The following is a 21,745-nucleotide window of genomic DNA, read 5'->3' as shown; positions in this document are numbered from 1 at the left end:
GAAATAGGAAGAGGAAACCTTGAGGTTTCCATGGAAACACACACACATACACACAAATCATAAACAGCTATGGCAAATATGAACAAAAAGAAAAAGCAGCACACTGTTGATTCCCAACCACACTAGAAAGCCACAGTAATACAGTGAGATGGAATTTGCAAAAGCCAAGCTCGGACACAGAGACAGGAGAGATCAAGTCCAAGCGATTTTCAGCAGAGGGGCCAGTCACAGGCGACAGGAAAAGAGCACTCTCCTTAAGAAACTGTTCTGGGCAAACAGCACAAGCATGTGTGGGAAGCCACAGGAAAATGGACTCCTGAAATATAAGGCGGAAGCTGCAAAATGGCTACCAGAAAACAGGAGAAAAAAACAAACTGGACAACTCTGGGATCTGACTACAAAACCACAGGCAATAAAAGCAAAAGGAGACAAATGGGATTATATCACATTAAATGGCTTCTGCAGAGCAAGGGATACAACAAAATAAAGACACGATATACATCATGGGAGAAAATGTGTTTCAAATCGTGTATCTGACAAGGGTTTAAAAGTCAAAATATATAAGAAACTAAATATAATAGCGAAACAGAAAAACAAAAACTACAATTAATTGGGCAGTAGACTTATTTATCAAGAAGATACACAAACGATCAATGAAAATAAGAAAAAGAAACACAGTCAGCGTAACTATCAGGAATATTCTAGTACAGAAAACAATGAGGAGGTCAGCAAGATGGGTCAGACAGCGAAGGCCTGTGATGCTGAAGCCTAAGCTTGGGTACCAGGTACATCACACCGTGGAGGGAAAGAACCAACTCCCTTGGTTGCCTAACCATTTACACACACATGAATGCGCGATAACAACAACAGAATACCACAGTGGGGGGTTCACCGCACTCTAGTAAGAAAGACTATTTACCCAAAAGACTACAGGTACTAAATGCTAGTGGAGAAATGGAGAAGGAAAGCCTTGTAACTGTTGACAGAGGAAAGCTTTGTATACTGTTGAGGGAGTATAGTCTGGCACACTGCTGAGGGAACAGAAATTAGTACAGCCATCTTGGAAAACGACATGAAAGTTGTCTGGGAAACTGGAAACAGAACTGACCGAGCAAGCATCCAAATACACAGCCATAGGAGAGGACGTCAGTGGGCTAACTCGGCACCTCGCTGTTCACAACAGCCAAGGGATGGACACAGGGCCCACCCACTGATGAATGGGCAAAAAAAACAGGCTCTGCAGTTGACCTCTGAGAGCTGGAGAGCGAAACAGTGGCTACCAAAGGCGCAAGAGAGCAGGAGGCGAGAAAGGATGGAGAAGCTTGGCCTGTGGGTAGAGGAGAGAGTGGGGACAACTGCCAACAACACCGTGTGTTTGAGGTAGAAGGGACCTGGACAGTGGCCACTGTGGAAATGATGCATTTTTTACATACAGATTAAGTTTAACATGATTCAAACATATATCTATCTATTTAAGCATAACATGGCATCATGTTTATGTTTTTATGTTATAGTTAATAATTAAATAGAATTAAAATAAATTTTAAAAACAGAACAAAATAATGATGAGGATCAAAGAGTATACAAGTTTTAGACAATAGTTTGTTGTGTTTCGTTTTGAGAGCTGCTGTGCAAGGCGGAGAACACACTTACCAGTGTATTATACATTTAAGAACTGCGAAGGAAGTAGAGCTTTCATATGACCTCACCAGAGACTTCCGATTGTATGTTCACTTGACTTAATTTTTTATGTTATATTCTTAAATCACTTTGTACTCTACAAATATATATTGCCCATTTATGGTAATTTTTTTTTTTTTAGAAATCAAGCTCAGATCTTTGTCAAGTGACTCCATTTTACAGCAATTTTCTATCAAACATATATTCACATTAGTATTGAAAAAGGACAAAAACCAATCTGATACAAAATAAACAAACTAAACAATGAAATAAAGAAACCAAGCACCCACTTGAGAATGCACTCCAAACTGTAAAGAACCCATCCGATGGGAGAAGACAGCGAGCACGGACAAGAAGAGGGATTCTCGACAGCTTTGTCTTCCGTGGAAATGATTAAAATAAAGTTTTTTAAAAAGACTTAACAAGGGCAGAAGTAGGTGCTCTCAGATAAGATCCACAAACTCGGGAGAAGGCACTGTTCCCAGGCAACATAAAACTCTGAAGGACTAAGTCCCTAGAAACCGAAATTGCCACCAGCACCAGACAAAGTGTTTCCTTTGTGTCTGTGAACTAAAAGCAGAGCGGAGTCTGAGTGAGACTTGAAAGTGTTCGCCATCATGTCAAGGAAGGGCAAAGAAAATTACATGAATCCGTGCCTAAAAAACAGGGAAACACTCTTTAAAGTGAATCCGCAGTTCAAACCATTTTCTTCTTAAAATTAAGGTCTGTCTGAGTTCACAAGAATATTTTAAATTATCTCCTACAAAGAGAAGTCTTTCAACCCTCCTCCAAATACACCATGTAGCTTGAAAAGATGCTTTCATATAATTAAGTTAGCATTTCAATTTTGCGCTAATAGAATATATCTGTACCTCCATTTTGGCATTTGTCCACCGAGGTATTTCCACAACCATATTAAACAAATTCTGTTGGGAAAAAAAGGAATATTAACATATTTATTATATTTATTTACATTTTATTTTCTTTTCACGTGGCACTGGGGGACTGCATGCTTGTATGTTAATGAAAATCAGCACTAGACATCTAGTCTAATGAAAGACTAGCACAAACTTCCATCCCACAGATAAAATGCTTAGGGCCTGCCTTCTATATCCACCCATCTACCCATGCTATAAACCCCTTCTTACTGTTAGAGAGGCCACCTAACCCTCAGAGGTGCCACGCATCTGGCCACTGCTGCACAGCACAGAAGGGCACTGAACATCTGGAAGCACTTTTCACAGCGGTTGACGACACTGGGAGTCAGGAGACAAGCTCTCTCTCATTTATTTCTTTTGAGGCCGAGACTTACCGTGTAACTCTGGCTAGCCTGAACTTGATATCCAGGCTGGCCTTAAATAGAAGGGATCTACCCGCCTCTGTCACTGAAGTATGAGGATTAACAGCATGCACCACCATACCCAGAAGAAAATGAGTTTTGATAGTTATTGTACAGCTAAAATAGTACAACACACCTCTTCTGCTCTACTCATGGCAATGTGGTCAAAATATTGTTATATGATTTACAGGAATGCATACAGAAAGTTAAGCAGTCAAAATGTTGAAAATGATTAAAAGAATATTTGTATCCATGCTATGATCATAACATAAAAATCAAAGATATCACTATAGGCAGTCAGAAAGTATACAAGGAGTTAGACATGCCTTTCTAAAACGAGGCTAGTGATTTCAGATTCCTTAACTTTAAAAAGGCTTCTTTTTTCACTTCTATGCTTTGTAGACTGCTTAACTAGGTCAGCGGTAGGTAATACAATTCCCACAGCCTTCCTCCCAAAGAGAAAGTCTTACTGTTTAAAGGTGGCTTACAAAAAGGTAAGGATACTATGTTTACATCAATAATGAATCACAGCTCCTGGAGAAACAATGGTTTAAAACACCACTAGACAAAGCATGGCCCAGGTCCCAGACCAGCCTGCAACTCTTAGCCCATCATTTAGAAACAGGTGTAGTTAACTAACAATACTTTGTAGATCTACTGAATCTAATAATAAAAAACATGGGTATTGTAAATGTGTCCACCCACAAGATACTCCCACATCCCACACAGAAGGCTTGGGGACAACCACAGATGAGCGAAGAGGAAGACTGGAAGCAGCAGAGAATCGGGGAGCTTGCTGTGTGATGTTGTCCCCTAGTAACGTTTGAAGCTACGCACATATAAAGTTTCACCAACATAACCACCCAAATGTGAGCTGAACAGGAGCTACACCAATGGATATAGCAAAGAGGTCTGTGGGGCGGGGGGAAGGTGGGGTGCCACAAGGCCTCAACCCTACATAAAGAACTACAGGCAAACAAGAAAAGCTGGGCACAGGACAGGTGTCACGCCCCAGGGAAGAGCACACCAATTGGTTGTCCAATGTCAAATGGTCAGCCCTGAACACAAACACACACGTAATATTAGATGGACTGAACAGGTTATATTTAGAATTATGCATGGATATACATATACACAGATGTATACAACAGCAATCAATGAAAGAAGAAGCTATAACTTTGAAGTGGAGTGTGGAATAGGAGTAACGGAGGGTTTGGAGGAAGAAAAAGGGAAGAAGAAATGTTAACTATACTCTCAAAAATTAACAAAAGGGTAAAAATAATTAGAGCTTGAATTATACATGTCCTCACTCATTTTGAGTGTGTGTTTTTTTTTAAAGTATCCAGCTACAATGGATACAAACAAAAAGATAGTCTTGTACTACAGAGTATTAGGAAAGTAAAAGTTTAATATACCTCCCCACACACATATAAAAATCACTAGCTGAGCTTTAACAAACAAACCCACAAAAACAAAACCATGAAAGACTCCTTAGGGCCCCACTGCCCACCTTTTCAATTCGACTGGTCTGGGGTGAAGCCAGGGAATTGCTAACTTTTAAAAGTTCTCTGAGTAATTTTAATATAAAGTCCTAGCGGGCGTAGAGCATTGCTTGCCCACATTCTGGGAATTTCTTGGCGAAACAAACACCAGTACTACTAACTCAAAGAATGCCACTCAGAAGCCATGGCTTTTTTATTTTCTAGAGAAGGCAAGGGTTTTGTGAAAGGTAAGTGTGAGGTAAACAAAGCTGAGCAGGACACCTCACACCTGCAGGACGACCCCCACAGCTCTGCTGCTGCATCATCCCCTGTGCTCCTTCGTGAGAGACCCCGTACCTGTTTAAACAAGTCTGAGAAGGCGTGGAAGAGCAAAGCCTAAGCATATGGCTGATGTTCACACAAGTCATTCATCTTTGAAAGCCTGGCTGTAAGAGCACAAACGCGGACGGACGAATACAAGGTGATGACAGAGGGGACCACACTAGTTAACGCTGCACAGCGACACGGCCAAAGCCTCTGGCACAGATCAGAACCGGGCCCAAAGAGCAAAAGATGAGGGACCGGCATGAAACCTTAGCTTGCAAGCCACGTGCACAGTCACCGTTTGGACTTGATGACCAGGGGCTCACGCTCCCTCGCCCTTCTTCTCTCCCGCTGCAGTGTGCTCTAGCTGGAGTTGACCAAAGCCAGTACCAGTCTTATTTTCCTAAGATTACGTTTAGTAATAACGCAACAATTGCCTACCAGCATTTATCAGAAAATCAAAGATATATATTTCAAATCAGAAAAGTGGCAGGAAAGTCTAATCCCTCTTTTAGTCCTTTTCTTTTTATTTTTCCCCTTAGGGGGATAAGATAATAGATAAATATAAATCAGTCCCCAACATATAATTATAAGCATTAAATTTTAAGGTGACATTCAGAACTTGGAATATATCTTTCCCCATTGAAAAGGGGTTTTTTCAGACTAAAATACCATGTCTCTGGGAACTACAAAGCCGTGCGTGCCTGCATGCTGCCTCCCATGAAGAGCAGGGGTTCTTCGTCACACTGGAACTGTGCTTGCTAAGACACAGACTGACCAAACCCCATCGAGCAGAGACTCTGATCAGTAGAGACAGAGAAGGATCCAGAATCTAAATTCCCAAGGAGGAGCACTACAAGGGGTTCCAGTGTGGACAGTTCATCTGACAGCTGTTTTAGCTAAACAAACTGGACGGCAGGCCATCGCTACAGGAATTTACCAGCCTTCGTAGCTACGCATGAAAGTGGACTCAAAGGCTGGGGACAATGATCTCAGCTATTGGAGTGAGACCACAGGGGCGAAGGGGAGCAGGGAAACCGTCACCTGGAGCAGGAGATGGGCAAAGAGCCAATCAAATGCTTTGGTCCTAAGTGGTAAAACACAGCTGCTGGAACTTGTCCTTCTGCAGCTGCTGTGCCCTAATTCTAAAACCGCCTCTGAAGCTACAGCCTCTGTTTTGATCTAAAAAGCAAACAAACTGGGGCAGGAAAGATGGCTTAGTGGGAAAGAGCACACTTACATACATGTTAGGAAAGGATAAAAAGGTAAATTTTATGTTATGAATAGTTTAACACAATAAAAAGGGTTAAATGATGATATTGCCCCAGATGCCTTAAAGAGAGGCTAGAAGAAAAACAGCAGGATCTACATGAAAGTCTTGCAGGGGGAGAATTAGAAGCAGTTTAGAAACACAAACTATCACCAAGGTCATTAACAGACGGTTTGAAAGTGACTCAAGAGACTGGAAAAAATGGTTCTGCAGTTAAAAGTCTTGCTGCTGTCCCAGAGGACCCAAGTGGGGTTCCGAGCACCCAAGCCAGATGGCTCACAGCCACCTGAAGTGCCAGCTGAACGGGATCTGGCATCCTCTCTGGCCCCTGCGCGTACCCACCTGCATGCATGTGCACATGCAGACACAAGCACGCACACATACATAAAATAAAATTTTAAAAATTATTCTGGCAATGAAAACTTCAAAAGATACCTTATATTCATCATTTCGTGCTTTCTTTCTGGGAATGCCATTTTCCTGTAAGAGCAAAGATGGTAATTATGATTGGAACATCTCATAAAAGAACGCAGGGTGCAGAGCCCAGCAACAGAAACCTGCGTACGGCCTACAAGTCCTACTTGCTGCTGTCCAGAAATCAGACTGAGCAGACAACCTGCCAGTAACCCTGTCCCTCAGCACGCCCAGCCTCGAACGAACAGGACCAAAGTGTTTTAAGAATAACTTATCCAAAAATCCGGAGCTCTTTCACGGCGCTTCCCAAGTCTGCCTGATGCAAGCACAGACCCTGCCGAATGTGTAGGGAGAGCCTGCCGGGTTCCAGTGACTGCACCTCCAACAGTCATTTCATTATCGGAATGAAACTCCCGGGAGCTTGACTAACAAGCTGTGAAAGTGCTTGGTTGTACCTCCTGCCTGTGAATTCTATCAAGGTGTGATTACTAGGCCCCCACTAAGCATTTCCGAGTTAAGCCAGACTGCGTGGTGGGAAAAAAGACTATGCCGGTAACAAACGTTCACTGGGTGTATGCAACACACACCAAGATGACTGCTAAGGAAGAAACAAAATAAAGAGACAATTATGATTCCAAGTCATGCTGTCCTGAAACATTGTTCTTGTTCTGAAAACTCTACATCCCCAGATACGAGATGCAAATAGCCTAACCATGATTGGCTCCAAAGTAGGGAAACCTGTCTGTCTCCATCTTTGCCCCTCTGGAACTCACTGGCCTTTTGCCTTATACTATGTCCTGCCTCATCCTCAAATCCCAGAGGCAGAACATCACAGCCACAGATGTGTGATGTTGTTATGAGTAGTGAACCCCGGATGAGACACTACACATCCGGCCATTCCTCTTCCTACATTCTCCTTCACAATATTAAACACTATCTGACTGACTCATCCTGTGGCTGCCTGTGTCCTCCCACTGAGTGGGACCTACATCTGACTTCTTCACCATTGCACACCCAGGGCCACAAACAGCATGGGGCAGAGAATAAGCATGCAAGGCTTATATTTATCGAATGGATGAACAAACGCAAGCACACCTTTGGTCAAAAGTAAGGTGTTGGGAAGGCAAGAGGGATTTGATAGTTCACAACTCCTTGAACTTCTGATGTGCACTGAAGCAAGAGGCTGAACACTAGATCTAACCTTAAGCCCATCTCACAACAGTCGACATTTGAGACCAAGGGACTTCGGCAAGAAGGAAGTTAGTAACGGTAGGCGCCATCAGAATTACAGTAACACATGGCAAACACTGAGTGCTTGCCTAGAGGCACCCCAACTTCAGGCCCCTCACCCCCCCTTCAGCAGTGGTTCTCACTGCCCCACTTCACCAACATCCTTCCGACGGTCAAGTGGTTTTCCAGAGAAAAGCTCATGAAACACGAGGTTTTTCTAGATTTACAGTTCTGTCTCATGGAGTGGTAACGGGTAGGACCTCTGTGGTCAGGAAGGCCAGATTCAGACTTGGCTCTGGCACCTGCCAGCAGTGCGCTGCTGTGTAAACCAATGCAGTGCCTGCTGCCTCCCGGCCCTTGGACAGCTTCTGGCAACTAAGTATGAGTTAAAGAAAATAAAACGCTCACATAGCGGCTAGCACACAGAAGTCACCCGCAAACATTAACTGTTTTATGATTCAAAATAAGCAGGTTAATTTCCCACATCACTACTCTTGAATCTTCGGTTCCACCAAAGTCTAAACTTCAGAGACCGCAAATAGCCCCCTTTCCCTAGCTCCTCACAAAGTTTAACTCACACAAGAAGCTCACAGCCCTGTTCCAGCTCCTTGGTTTCTCTTCCTGCCCACCCAGCACATCTCTATTTTCAGGACATTTCTCCACAGGAATTTTCAGGCCAAAAGTGGAGCATCATTTTCATCTTGTCATGTACAAGAAGTTTCCCAACCCCCCCCCTCAAACAAGTAAAAGTGATACCTTAGGAGAATCCACCTTCAGAGGAATGTCATGGAAAGGGGAAATGTAGTGACCAGCTACATTCTCTGCAAGGGAAAAGCAACAGAATTACAGCCGTGCACACCTGATCTACTGTGGAACTTGTATGCTTTTAGCAATGCTAACTTTACACCTTAAAATTTTAATCCAACTTTCAAAACTTGGTCTGGCCTGAAGAGAAAAAAATAAATGCCAATTACCCACACTCGGTTGCTGAAATCATTTAATTCAACATTGTGCTTGGCTTCAAATATCCAGAGTAGAAAATATCTAAGGTAGACCTAACACTGCAAGCAGGAGAAATCTGACTTCTGAAATGAGACTCATTATTAAGTGAATTAGCCTAGACGGATAATCATTTCCGTAGGAGAAAACTAACAGTATAATCCACAGTTTCCACCCACAACCCATAGGAAGAAAGGTCCAGCCAGAGCTGGCAAGATGCTGGATCGAAAGGCCAAAATAACGATGAATAAAATGATCACAAAACAGCTGACTGAACAACACGTAGCTAAGTTCTGCGTTCAGCTCACTAAAAGCAGAGGTGTACAGCTTAGCAATGATGCTATCGTATTAAACTGCGGCTCCCTCTTCTACCCTCCAGGCCAGGAGCACTCTGCACCAGGCTAAATTCCGAGGGAAAGGGTTTTCGTTGCCTCTTGGTTTTGTCTGTTTTGTTATACTTTCTAGCATCTGGCGTTCAGCAGTTATCAAATAAAAAACTCGTTACCGTTCCACTTTTCCCCCTTTCCAAGCGCTTGATTTCCTTTCCCTCCCAGGCACCAAGGTACCTGCAGCAAGACATGTGACACGATGTGGGCAGAGCTGGGGAGGAGCGGGACGGGAAAGAGAACACTCATCAGTGTTTGCTTGGGGTTGTGCTGTTTTTACTTTTCTGACGCTGCAGTTTTCCGTGCAGTCTATATGTATACCATGTGTGTTCTTGGTGCCTGCAGAGCCCGTCGGATCCCCTGAACTGGAGTTATGGATACTTGTGAGCTACCAAACGAGTGCTAAGAAATAAACCTGGGTCCTCTGCAAGAGCAACAAGTGTTTCTAACCAATGAGTCATCTCCCCACCACCCCTTAATGTTAAAATAGTCAAATTCTCATGTTTCTGATTTCTGCTTTTCCTGTTTACGAGTCTCCTTACATTAATCCATTTGGTAATTATTCATGGAACACATGTGCTTTTCCAAACACCATTCTATGTGCCAGGAATGCATACTCTAATTTCCTGGTCTTGTGCACATTATATTCTAGTGGGAGACAGACGTGATGAATATGTATAAGCTATAGCAGGAAGGGTAAGCACTAGAAAGCACATCAGGGCAAGGAAAGAGAGGATGCTGGTGACTTTGGACAGCCAGGAGGTGTCTCTCACACAAGCAGTGTGCCAGCAGCAACTTAAAGGAAGCAAGGAAGAGGGTCTTCTTCCTCCAGGAAGAGGAAGGTGCCGAGGAGAACATCACATGAGATGATGAAAAACACCAATGAAGTCAGGCAGGCAGGGAGGCAACAATCGAAGGCAAAAGGACAGTTGGCAGTGAAGTGAGGGGCAATAGCTGTGGTCACTAATTTCCACATCTGATCATAAAGAACCGTGCATCCTAGCTTAGATTTTCAATTTCTTTTGAGTAAAATAGCAAGAACACTTTGCTTGAACTGAGCTTTTTAAAAGGGACAATGTATCTTTTGGTACATAAAGCAGGCCAAAGGGAAGGAATCAGAAGGCTTCTGCAACCGACCAGCTGCAGTGGATGGTGACATGGTGATGTGGCAAGCATGGAGGTGATCAGGAAAAAAAAATTATTCTAGGTGCATTTCAAAAGTTGAGCTGAATATGTCCCAAGTGGATAGGATGTGATTGCCCCAGACGTGGGACAAAGGTAAGAGAAGGAACAAGTAGGTTATAGGGGAAGGGGAGCGGAGGGAGGAGCTAAAGACACATCACTGCAGTTACACCAGGCACCACAAAGCACTAGAGCCACAGCCAAGAAAATGGAGCACATACTTCCCGACAGCTACACAAGAGGTTCCCAATGTTCTTGCTGCAAGCAAAAAAAAAAAATATTTGAGGCAATGAATATGCTAATTCCATTTACTTGATCAAAACAGATAAACATGTTAAGCATAGGCAAGTGACCAAGATTTCATGTGTGGCGAATGTAATATGCTTCGTAGTAAAGGAGAAATACAGGGTGCAAAGCTGGCCATGAGACTAATGGCGCAAGCCTAGGACTTACAGATGACCCCAACGCTGAGGCACATAGTAGGTTCGTCCAAAGCCATAGCATAGTCAGTTGACTCTGGCTGCCAATGGCTGCGTGCCAAAACACAGCGCTGAGCAGTTATGACAGAGATGGATAGTTTACGTGGCCTAAAATAGCTCCCTCTGGTCCTTTACCAACTCCTGGGGAGACAATGTAGAGACATGGGCTAAGCATTAACTCCTGAGGCTTTTAAAGGTCAGTTCAGAAATAAGAGAAGGGTCACACAAAGGACAATATAAAGGAAGTTATCAAAATACCTGTTACCAGTTTTGAGAGTCACATTCTCTCTCCCCCCACCCCACCTATCTCAGTGTGCCCACAATGCCCAAAGCTCTATGAAACAGCTTAGCATCCTCCCAACTCCAAACCCTGACATACTCACTTAAGCTACTTCATCACAGACACACTTCTCTGGAAAAAACAACGCTGTGCACTCTAGAGCTCTGGAGGCTTCTCTGCTGTCTACTGGCTGCTCTTTCTTGCTATGACGTTAATATGGTGTTTATCAGGAAGCCGACAAGATCAATGGCCGCAGCCACCACATTTAATCTTGGTGTAGGGCAGGCTGCAGCCCTAGACAAAACAAACGAATCCCATTGGGCTCATCATTGTGCCAGGCCCTCCAGCCTCACAACTTCCCCTCCGAAGGCTCTAGAACTACTGTTCATCTTATCATTCTGGAAGTTTCTACAGTTTTGCTGTCTCCGTTGCTGAACATGTACTTGCAATTGAGAAAACCAAATAGACTGTGGGACCCTTACCTAATAGTGATAACATTATGATAGCATATATTATATACCACAATGTTCTATAACATGTTATAGAATTATGTAATATATTATTCATGCCTTATAATTATATATCATAACATTATGCTATATTATAACATTTATACACCAAATAGCTATATTCATACCAAACACCAACATACACAATATCACTGACCCATTTACAGAGATTCTCACTGGAAGCTTAATAACTAATAAAACAAAAATGAGTTTTGCACTACTTTTAATAAGATTAAAGAACTTGAAAGGTGAGTTTCAATGAAAATATACCCTCTTCTTCATATAAATCGCACGATTTCTATTTTACAGCTCTGCACTCAGAAAAACTGAACTGTCTTAAGGTTCTAAAGACTTAACGTCAAATAAATATAATTTTTAAATGTTTACCTAGAAGCTATTATTTAAATGTACTGATTCAAGTTTACAGGAACTCATTTGTAGGACGCTTTCCCAAGCTCAAACATGTACCCACCCACTACTCACACGATGTGATAAGAAACGTACAATAATTTCCGTCGTTATTTATGAAAAAAAGAAAGAAAATGAGAAAGCAATCACATTAACGAACATCTGTATGACTCGATCCTAGAATAAATAAAAGTAACTTGAATTACGTCCAACGCTGTTTCCTCAAGTGAATCGCCTTCTACCACATGCCAACAAGAGTCCAAATTACGGAAGTATGGGTTTTCCCCTGTTCTTTAAGAAAACCTTAAAATCTAAAATAAGTAACTTCAAGATACCACCACCAACAAAAACCACCCGCAGTACCAAAGTGAGCAGACAGGCGGGGCTACGCTTGTAAATCCTGTGTAAGCAGCTGACTCGGTATCCACGGTGACCGTGAGACTGCAAGGCTACACCCACGACAATCGGAAAGCTCCAGGTTTCCAAATATTCAGTCTTATTGCTCTATTTCCCCATGGAATGGAACAGAAAGAACGTGCCCCTCATCACTCTGCAGGACAGTGTGACGTCAGGTGTGGCGCCTCCCACTCACAATACTGTTTCCTTCAGTATCGCTTCGATAAGTCAGGGTCTTTGTTGTGTCTCCCCATAAATCTTTGGATTTTTTTTTTTTTGTAAGTCGGGTGTAGAATAACATTGGAATACTGACTGGAATGACACTGAATGTAGTTTGCTTTTGGTAGGGTGGTTATTTTCACGGTTTCTTTTTCTGCCAATCCTTGAGCATAGGCTCTCTTTCCATCTTCTTGTGGCTCAATTTCCTTCTTCAGTGTCCTAAAATTTTGACTACAGAGGCCTTTTGTCTCCGTGGTTAGGTTAATTTCCAGGTGTGTGTGTGTGTGTGTGTGTGTGTGTGTGTGTGTGCAGGCGCACATGTGTGTGTATGTGTGTGTGTGTGTGTGTGTGTCTACTGCAAATAGAATTGTTTCTCTAATTGTTTTTCTTTTTTGGTATGTTTGTTATTGGTAACTAAGAAGGCTACTTATTTTTGTGTGTTAATTTTGTATCTAACCACTTTGCTAAAATTATTTATTAGCTCTTAAAAATTTTGAATTAAGAGCAGCATGGCACTGACTCAAAACAGACAAACGGATCAAGGGAATAGAATCAAGGACTCAGATATAAGTACACACAACTATATTTACCTGATTTTTGACAAAGATGCCAACTATACACATTGAGCAAATGCAAGATCTTCAACTAATGATGCTAGGAGAACTGGATTTAACATACAGAAAGATGAAACTAGATCCGTATCTCTCATCATGCACAAAACGGGACTAGGACCTCGGCATTCAGACCTGAACTGCTGCAGGAAAAAGTCGGGGGTGAACTTCAACTCACAGGCACGGGGGGGGGGGGGGGGGGGGGGGACACACGTGCTGAAGACAGTTTCAGCAACACAAAAAATAAGACCACTAGGAAATGGAATCAAACGAGTTGTCTATCACCAGATGAATGGGTTAAAAAAAAAAAAAAACATGGTGCATATACACAATGGAATATTACTTAGTTGTGAATTATCTAAAATATAAAAAATGAAATTTGCATGTAAATGAATGAGACTGGAAAAACTTTACACTTAGTGAGGTCAGGGCCAATACCACAAACTCTGCATTTTCCCTCTCAAGTGGGGATTCTGGCTTCTAACCTCTGTGTTCAATGTGGCCTTTGCGGGGAGGCATGTTCTGGTAGGATGATAGATTACAGGTAAATACATGAATGCAGTGAGGTGGAATACTGGGGGTCGAGGGGATGAAGGAGGGAGGGGCTCCAGAGGGAAGAGCTAACGGTGTGTGAAAAAAAAAAACATAGGAAAACCCACTATTTCTCAACTTATTTAAAAAAAATATAACTGGAGGGATGGTCAAATACTTGGGCTATGAAAGAAGACGAAGACGGGGAAGTAATGGGTTAAGTGACGTTCAGAAACGAAGTGACAAATGTTCACTAAGTCACTAGCAAGGCCACAAGGCAGGGAGGAGCCGGCTGTCCGAGATGTGCTTGCCCACTATCATCAGTTTCGTGTCTACTTCTACAAAGTTCAGCACCAGTTCTTAAAAGGCATTTCATCAATCAATTACCTCATTAATTATGATGGGGGCAAAGAAAACCCACCGAAGTCCAAAACTGTCCTATGGCTATGTGTCAAATGCGGGCAGTGTTTCCGCTGTAACAACGCCGAGGGACAATTTTCAGACATAACTAACTCCCTTGAACTGCTCATCTGCACCCTGTACTGCCTGAGTCCAGGCTGGGACCATCCTGTCTTGATATTACAATGGAGTACTGTAGTATCAAATGTAACCAGGAGCTAGCATCCCCATCTTGTGTGACCCATCCCTTCAAACTCTCCATCAACTATTGTGACAATCTGGATCAAAAGCGACATGTTCCTCATGTCCCTGTCCTCAGCTCACCCTCAAGTAGATTCCCATCATTTCATCCGGCCCTTGCAGGAAGTAGAAAACAGTCCTGGGCCACGGGTGCCATCTGGTGGTAGGTTAGGGAACTGTTAAATTCAAGTTTTCCAGTAAGAGTCACGCCGTTGGAACCCTAGCCTATATAGCACCAGCTTTTATTCGGATTCTTGTCATTTATTTCAGTAAAACCTTTTGTTTTTCCTTCTTCTGTTCTACCCTATTAACTGAATAAAAATAAATATTACTTATGGCATCCAAGTTCCAAAATAATCTTAAGTACATTTGATGAAAAAAAAAAAAAAATACAGTCTAGCCGCAGAGATAACCAGCCAGAGAACTTTACTTGAACTGCTATTACTAATGCATTCAGAGCCTCGAAGGAACGATAATGCCTAAAGGACACCGAGGATCACGACAGGGTCAGCTCGAGGCAGAAGGGTCCCAGAAGAAACACTGCCACCACCTGCCCAGCAGCACACAACAGGAGGGCCAAGATCAAGACCCAGGCCAACTCATTCCAAACCCAGTGCTTGGGCCAGCTGTGCTGTAGACACCAGGGACCTGAAGAGCTCTGCTCTGTTTTCACAATCTTCACACTTACTGTGAAAGCAGGCTATGCGACTACATCCCCGTGCCACGCCCACTCCACTGCTCAGCACAGCTTTTGTTGTCCTATTACTCTGCTGAGACGGGAGTGTGCCCAGCTCTAGGGGCTATCTCACTGTAACAGCAGCTGGACTAGAGTGTGCCCAGCTCTAGGGGCTATCTCACTGTAACAGCAGCTGGACTAGAGTGTGCCCAGGTCTAGGGATATCTTATTCTATCTCATTGTAACAGTATTTTTTCAGCGGTGCTGCACCCTGAGAAACCTCATTTTACAAGCAGAATTTGAATCCATTTTTGAGCACAAATGCAGAGGCAGGAGGACTCACTCTGCACCTTGGCGAACATATAAACAACACTCCCTGGACAGCACCACCAGCAGAGACAAACAAACAAACAAACAAATAAATGAAAGAATGAATAAATGAATGAACAAATGCATACTATAGGTGAAGGATATGTAAGCAACACTCCATGGACAGTACTACCAGCATAGACAAACAAACAAACAAATAAATAAATAAACAATGATATACAGAAATAGATCATCCCCAAAAATTCCACAGAGTGATATTCTATCAAATTATCCAAGTAAATTGGGACCAAATGAGCAAGTGGCATATTAAAATCTTATCAAGCACTGGCGACACAACACTTGCTGCCAAACCCAATGACCTGCATTTGATCTCCAGGACCCACGTGTTGGAGGGTGAGAACCAACTCTCCCATGTAGCTGGCACCTGTGTGCATACACACACACACACACAGACACACACTCTCCCTCAATATTCACAAATACAATAAAATCCTATCAGGAAAGCCAGGCCCAAGAACTTATCAAACAAAACAAATGAATAAAAATTTATAGCATCCTCACCTGGATGCCATACAGAAAAGCATGGTCCCAGAAACTGTGGGGAGAACCCCACACTGGGAACCACCTATTACTGGGCAAATTAGGGTTTCCTCTTTGGGGTTCCTTGTCTTATTAATAAAAGAATTTAGAAACAGATTTGAAAGGAACGGTGACTGCAATTTTATTAGAAATAGAAAAATCTTCAGAGGTTGTGGCAGCTACCTGGAAGAAGACTGCAAAGAAGAAGAAAGAATACCATAGTTTGTAAGCAGTCACGTGGTGAAAGGGGCAGGCATAGCTTCAGAGACTGAGAAGCCCCAGAGAATCAGGAAAGTCATGTTTAAGCTTTGGAAAAAGGAAAGTTGTTTTCTAAGCAACTCAGAAAAGAAGGCAAGCTCAGCTGTGCTACAAGTTAGAAGCTCTACAAGCATCTATGCTTAGGGTGGGGTTTCTGGGGAGGATACATACATTATCCTTATTACTTATTAAAGGGATAATTATTCCTCCCACCTCCTTTGCGTGGCTTTAGGTGTACCAGGTGTATCCTTGAGGGCCACTCTTGGCAAGGTGATTGGCAGGCCCAGATAAATTAACTGTTGAGGGAGGAGACAACGCAATGTCATGCTCTAATCTTGGGAGCACGTCAGATTGTCTTGTCTCCACCCAGGGCCACAGGTAGATTCTTTTGGCCAGGACAAAATTGCTTCCCCTTACTGAGTCTCAACACAGCCACCCTCAATGGTTTCCAACACTACTACGTCATCCCCTGCCCCAACAATCTCTAAAATGATTTAGAAGGTGGGCAGAGAATAGGTAATAGAAATAGCCCATCTTCACCATGAAATTCATCATAAAAATCTAGAGACTCAGAAGGGATCAGTGTCTACAGTGGACTTTCAACCACACCTTCATACACACCTCCTAGGAGAAGAGACAAGGACCCAGAGCTCCCTACAGCACTCCTGGCACCTGGTCCAGACTGAACCCAGGGCATTTACACTAAGCTGCCTGTTCTATTTCTATCTCCTGTCCTTGAGGATGCCCAACACTGAAGGGTTATGATGACGGCCAACCTGCCATCCAATCATCAGCTGGTTCAAAGGACCAGTAGACAGAGAGCTCCAGAATTCTCCTGGCCTGCTCCTCTGACTGGACCTGGCTCTCTCGCCAGTTTCCACACATCACAGGGCCAACTTGACTTAATGCTGAAGCTCAGCTCAACTCTGAGATTCACACCTCTGGCTTATCCGATGTCCCAGCACCTTAAACACCTACAGGGATGCTCCAGTCATCTGCACCAGCCTGTTTTCAGGAAGGCATTTGGGACTCCGGGAAGAGCTACAACCTCTTCAGCACTTCGGCCCTCATTCTGAAACCTACACATACAGATGTACGTACTGCATGGTGTGTATGATGTGATCTCCGGAGTCGACGGTAACTAAGATCGTAATAAAAGAGCCTGTTTGAGTTGGGGCGCTACCAACGCTGGCTGTGCGAGCATTAAGGATCTGAGTTCACTCCCCAGAAGCCATGTAAGAAAGCCAGGCATGGTAGAACATGTTCGTCATCGCAGTGCTGGGAAGGCAGGGGCAGATCTCTGTGGCTCACCGTCCATCCAGCCTCACCTATCTATCGCCAGACCACTGAGGCTGTCTCCAAAACTACAGCAGACAGCGCCCAGGGAACAATTTAAAACCTCTGGTGTCCACACGCGTGTGCACGCACCTGTGCACAAAGAACCTGTTTGCCTGGGCCAGCAATCAGGGAAACCTGAGACTACTTGGCAAAGTGGGACCCCACAAAATCCCTGTTGCTTCTAAATTTACTGTACTTCAATCAATTCTGACGTTGTGGAAAGACTAATGTGTTTGTTGCTGACAGCACACATTCACTACATGTTACTGTACTGAAAACCTAGGACATTTTCACCATATTACACCCAAAGGCTTTTCTGCTTAGGAAGCTATTTGCCATTATATAACAGTTTCTTCATGGACAGCATGGAGAACTGTTACATTGTAACTTTGGGGACACAATCCATTCAGCAAAGCGTCTACTTACTAAGGGTTTCTCCTTGGGTTTTTGGTTTGTTTTTATTCTTGTTGTTTTTGTGACTGGTACATTACCCAGGCTCCCGATGTGTGCACAGGCCCTCTTTTAAAAAGACCTAGTCAGTCTTGCCTCAGCAAAATACGATGGAAAATCTGTAGCACAGAAACTAACTTTGAGAAAGCTATTTAGTTACCAGATGCATTACAACTACAGGCGTTTGCCAGTTGACGAGGCCCATGTGTTCATCAAAGCAAAAAAACAAAAGACAAGAGTTTAAGCTAGCTTTGCTCCTTTGTCATAAAACAATCCTCAAACTTAAGTTCCAGATAGGTAACTATAAACATCATAGCATAGTTATTAATGATTATAAGTTACACTGTAAGTTCCAGATAGGTAACTATAAACATCATAGCATAGTTATTAATGATTATAAGTTACACTGTAAGTCCTGTGACTACTTTGCGCACAGAGCAATTTCCGAAGCCCTATTTTACAAGGAAAAAAAAAAAAACTAATCTTAGCGCTTAGCAAGTTAAGAAATTAGCCCAGGATGGGGTGTAGGAGCACAAACTATGAACTTCCAAGATTCTAGCTTCAGCCCTTTCGGGTGGAACCTCCCAACAGGTGTGCACAAGACTTTAGGTCACTACAGCTCTCCTCAGGGCTCTGAAGTCAATGGGGCATGAATTTAAAAAAGAAAAATCTACACAGTGAAAATAAAAAGGGAGTAGCCAGGGGCTTTTCTGACTTTGGTGGCCCGCTCAGGGTAGCACCAGACACCTTCCTCTCAATGTTTGCTCAATGTGAAAGGCAAGAGGTCATGCCACCATTTTGCTAGAACGCCAAGTCAGTCTCCTGTTTGTGGATGGCATTCGGGGAGCAAACTTTTAGGTATAAACTCAGTTTATTATTGTTTTATTTTTTTTAAGTTACCCTACAAAATAACAGGGTTCACTACGGCATTTGCCCACAAGCCAATCGCAGTAGCTGGCTCACACTCCCCTCCCGCTTCCTCCCTTCAAATACGCAGGCGCTCTCAGTCCGCCAAACTCGGGTTTAGGAGTGTAGCCCCGGATCCCCAAAGTTCTGCGTCCGCCCGGAGGGGGATGGGCTTAGCTGCTCCCGAGAGGGCGGCGCGGGAGGACAGCGGGCCGCCACGCCGCGGAGGTCAGCGGGTGGAGCGCGGAGCCGCGGGCCGCCTGCGGTCGCTGCAGAGGGCGGTTGGCCCCGCGCCGCCCTGCGTGTCCGCGCTGCGTGCCGACACCTGTCCCCCGTCACCCCGGGCTGGGCGCGGGCTGCGGACCCCGCCGGGCACAGCACGGCGGCGCGGCTGCTCCTCGGGCCGGCGCGGAACTCGGCGAGCCACTTACTGAAGAACAGGCGGTAGTCCTCCGAGTGGGGATGGCCGCGCTCCTCCGTGCGGTACAGGGACATGACGCGACGCGGAGGGCGGGCGGCGGCCCCCACGCGCCACCCTCGGCAGACGCTCAGCAGCGGTAGCAGCGCGCGCATGGCGGACGGACTGCGCTGGGCTGTGGTGGCGGCTCGGTACTTGGGTCGGCGCGGCCGCACGACGGCGCCCCCTGCCGCTCGGAGCCGGCACTGCCTCCCTCTCGGCTAACCTCAAATCCCACCCTCTTCTCATTCCCAGGGACGGCCCCCCTTCACCTTCCTCCTAGTGCCCTCAGACCCTTGCCCCAGGAATTCATCATAAGCACTCATTCATACACTGTCAATATTTACGATCAAACTTTCATTACTTTAATGAAGTATTGGTTGCATGGCTCTGGAAGCTGCTAAAGACTGTCCAGAGACGAGAGGACACGCGCGCGCGCGCGCGCACACACACACACACACACACACACACACACACACACACACACACGACTATAACACATGATGGAGCCTCCTAGTGAAGACCTTTGACACAGACTTAGCCCAAATCTGTAATACCTTCAAATGCCACTTCCTCCTTAAGGCCCTTTAATATTTAACCAAAGTAGAGGTAATTCCAATGTCCCAGCAATGATATATGTCACAAGCATTTATATCTAGTCTAGTGGCCACAGCTGGTTACAATAGCAGCCTTTATGACGAGGTCTTTGGTCCAGCTACCAGTGGGCGTTATGGTAGAGCAGAAGAAGCAAGAGACAGGGCCACAGATGGGATTATCCTGTTCTGTGGACCAGTGTTTTAGGGGACTCTTCATTGGAAAGATCTTCGACATCTCTACCAGCTTCTTCTCATCTGTGATCAGGGTTCTCGTCCTCACCTACTGGGCACTCGGGTTCTTTCTGCCCTTAAACTGTGACAGAATTAAAATAGGTTTTACTCAGGTCCCAGGAAGAACCTCTTGACTGAATATTTGATCAAAACAAATTCCTGCTGAATTTGTAAGCTGTTTAATGGCCTACATTATTAAAACTAACATCAGACTCTCCAAGTATGTGATTTAGGGACATATTTATTACTTCATGGCATTAAAAGAAATGACTTGGTTCTGAAACACATAAATTTCCATCTTTTGTGTTCTATATTTTGTTGAAATACATGTGCATCAAAATTCATACTTCCCTGATTCAGCAAATAGAAACAGGTTGAAGGATGAGAGATTAGTTTAATTCTTTCTGTCTGGGGAAAGAAAAGGAATTGTTAGCATTTTGAAATTCTTGCTAGAGTAATTTCAGCAGGATAAAAACAAGTCTATATCCTGAGGCTCTTAAAAATCTGAGGAGAATAGATAGGTTACTTCTACACACGACTCAATGATTTGCAGAATGTACTTGGTATTAAGCACTCAGCCTTTCTGACTCCTCACTAAATTGGACATAATAACATTTATCCATCATACAAGAGTCACATACGAACTAAGTACATACTGTTAAATGGCATGAGGAAAACAGAAAATTTTCCTTTATTAAGTATGACTGCTTTTAGACTAATATAAGCTTGAGAAATTTCAGCCCCTATGACACATTATAAATTCCTTATAATATTATACAGAAACCATAGGGATACTCTAATCCAATTCAAGGGTTGAGCCAGTAGATTGATAATAATAGGTCCTGAACAAAATTTAATGATACAACCCATCTTCACTACTCACTTTGGGAATTTTTCTCCTTTAGGCCTTGAGCAATGGGAATTAACTTTGTTTTTTAAGTGAATTAACTATAGAACTATTTTTTCCTTATGCATATTCTCATTACATGGGTTTCAAATTGGATTAAAAATAACCCTGGATTGTAAAGGTGGTTCTTGAAAAAATAAATTGTTAAGTAATCCATTACCAGAAAATATGAACAGGACTAATTTATAACAACCTCATGCTGACCCCAAAAGAATCTCGGCCTCCATCCCTGAAATGGTTTGAGATGGCTTAAGAATTTCAATTGTTGATTTTTAGTGATGAGAAAGCTTAAAAATCATGTGGCTGATTAAAAATTTTTTCTTCAAGACTTCATTTTCTTTCTTCTCATTTGTATTCAAACCTTCATTCATTTGACTAATATTTATTTTAAAAAATACTATTGGTCAGAAGTACAACAGCAACTGCATATAAAACAATGGAAAAATGAGAGAAGAAGAAGGAAGAGGAGGAGAGGGGAGGAGGAAGGGAGAAATCAAGGAAGGCAAGATAGCGTTATATTAGTGCTGATTGGCTGACCTTCTGCCTCCTCCTCCGGCTCTCCCTCTTCGTCTCCTGCTCTGCTTCTCTTGCCCTGCTTTGAGTGAGTGGCGTTCGTGATGAGGAACGAAGAAATTTCAGC

The 21,745-nt window shown here is 43.6% G+C and overlaps 1 protein-coding gene across 2 annotated transcripts in view; it reads right to left on the bottom strand.

The window, feature by feature from the left end:
* The window catches only part of Ppa2 (inorganic pyrophosphatase 2), a 64,615-nt gene extending 45,081 nt beyond the window's left edge, over positions 1-19,534 (bottom strand). The window contains exons 1-4 of one of the 2 annotated variants that reach the window (XM_038311242.2): positions 19,346-19,534; positions 8,495-8,559; positions 6,530-6,574; positions 2,553-2,606 (exon numbers count right to left, since the gene is read on the bottom strand). In XM_038311242.2, the coding sequence (XP_038167170.1) occupies positions 2,553-2,606; positions 6,530-6,574; positions 8,495-8,559; positions 19,346-19,487 (306 nt within the window). In that variant the 5' untranslated portion in view covers positions 19,488-19,534. The remainder of the gene's footprint in view (positions 1-2,552; positions 2,607-6,529; positions 6,575-8,494; positions 8,560-19,345) is intronic. The other variant, XM_038311243.2, reaches the window with a different exon arrangement.
* Positions 19,535-21,745: the final 2,211 nt, after the last annotated feature.

This window comes from Arvicola amphibius, chromosome 14 (assembly GCF_903992535.2).
Source record: "Arvicola amphibius chromosome 14, mArvAmp1.2, whole genome shotgun sequence".
In the NCBI taxonomy this organism is placed as follows: Eukaryota; Metazoa; Chordata; class Mammalia; order Rodentia; family Cricetidae; genus Arvicola; species Arvicola amphibius.
Note: the sequence above shows the minus strand (reverse complement) of the source record. Positions and strands in the feature narration are given on the sequence as shown.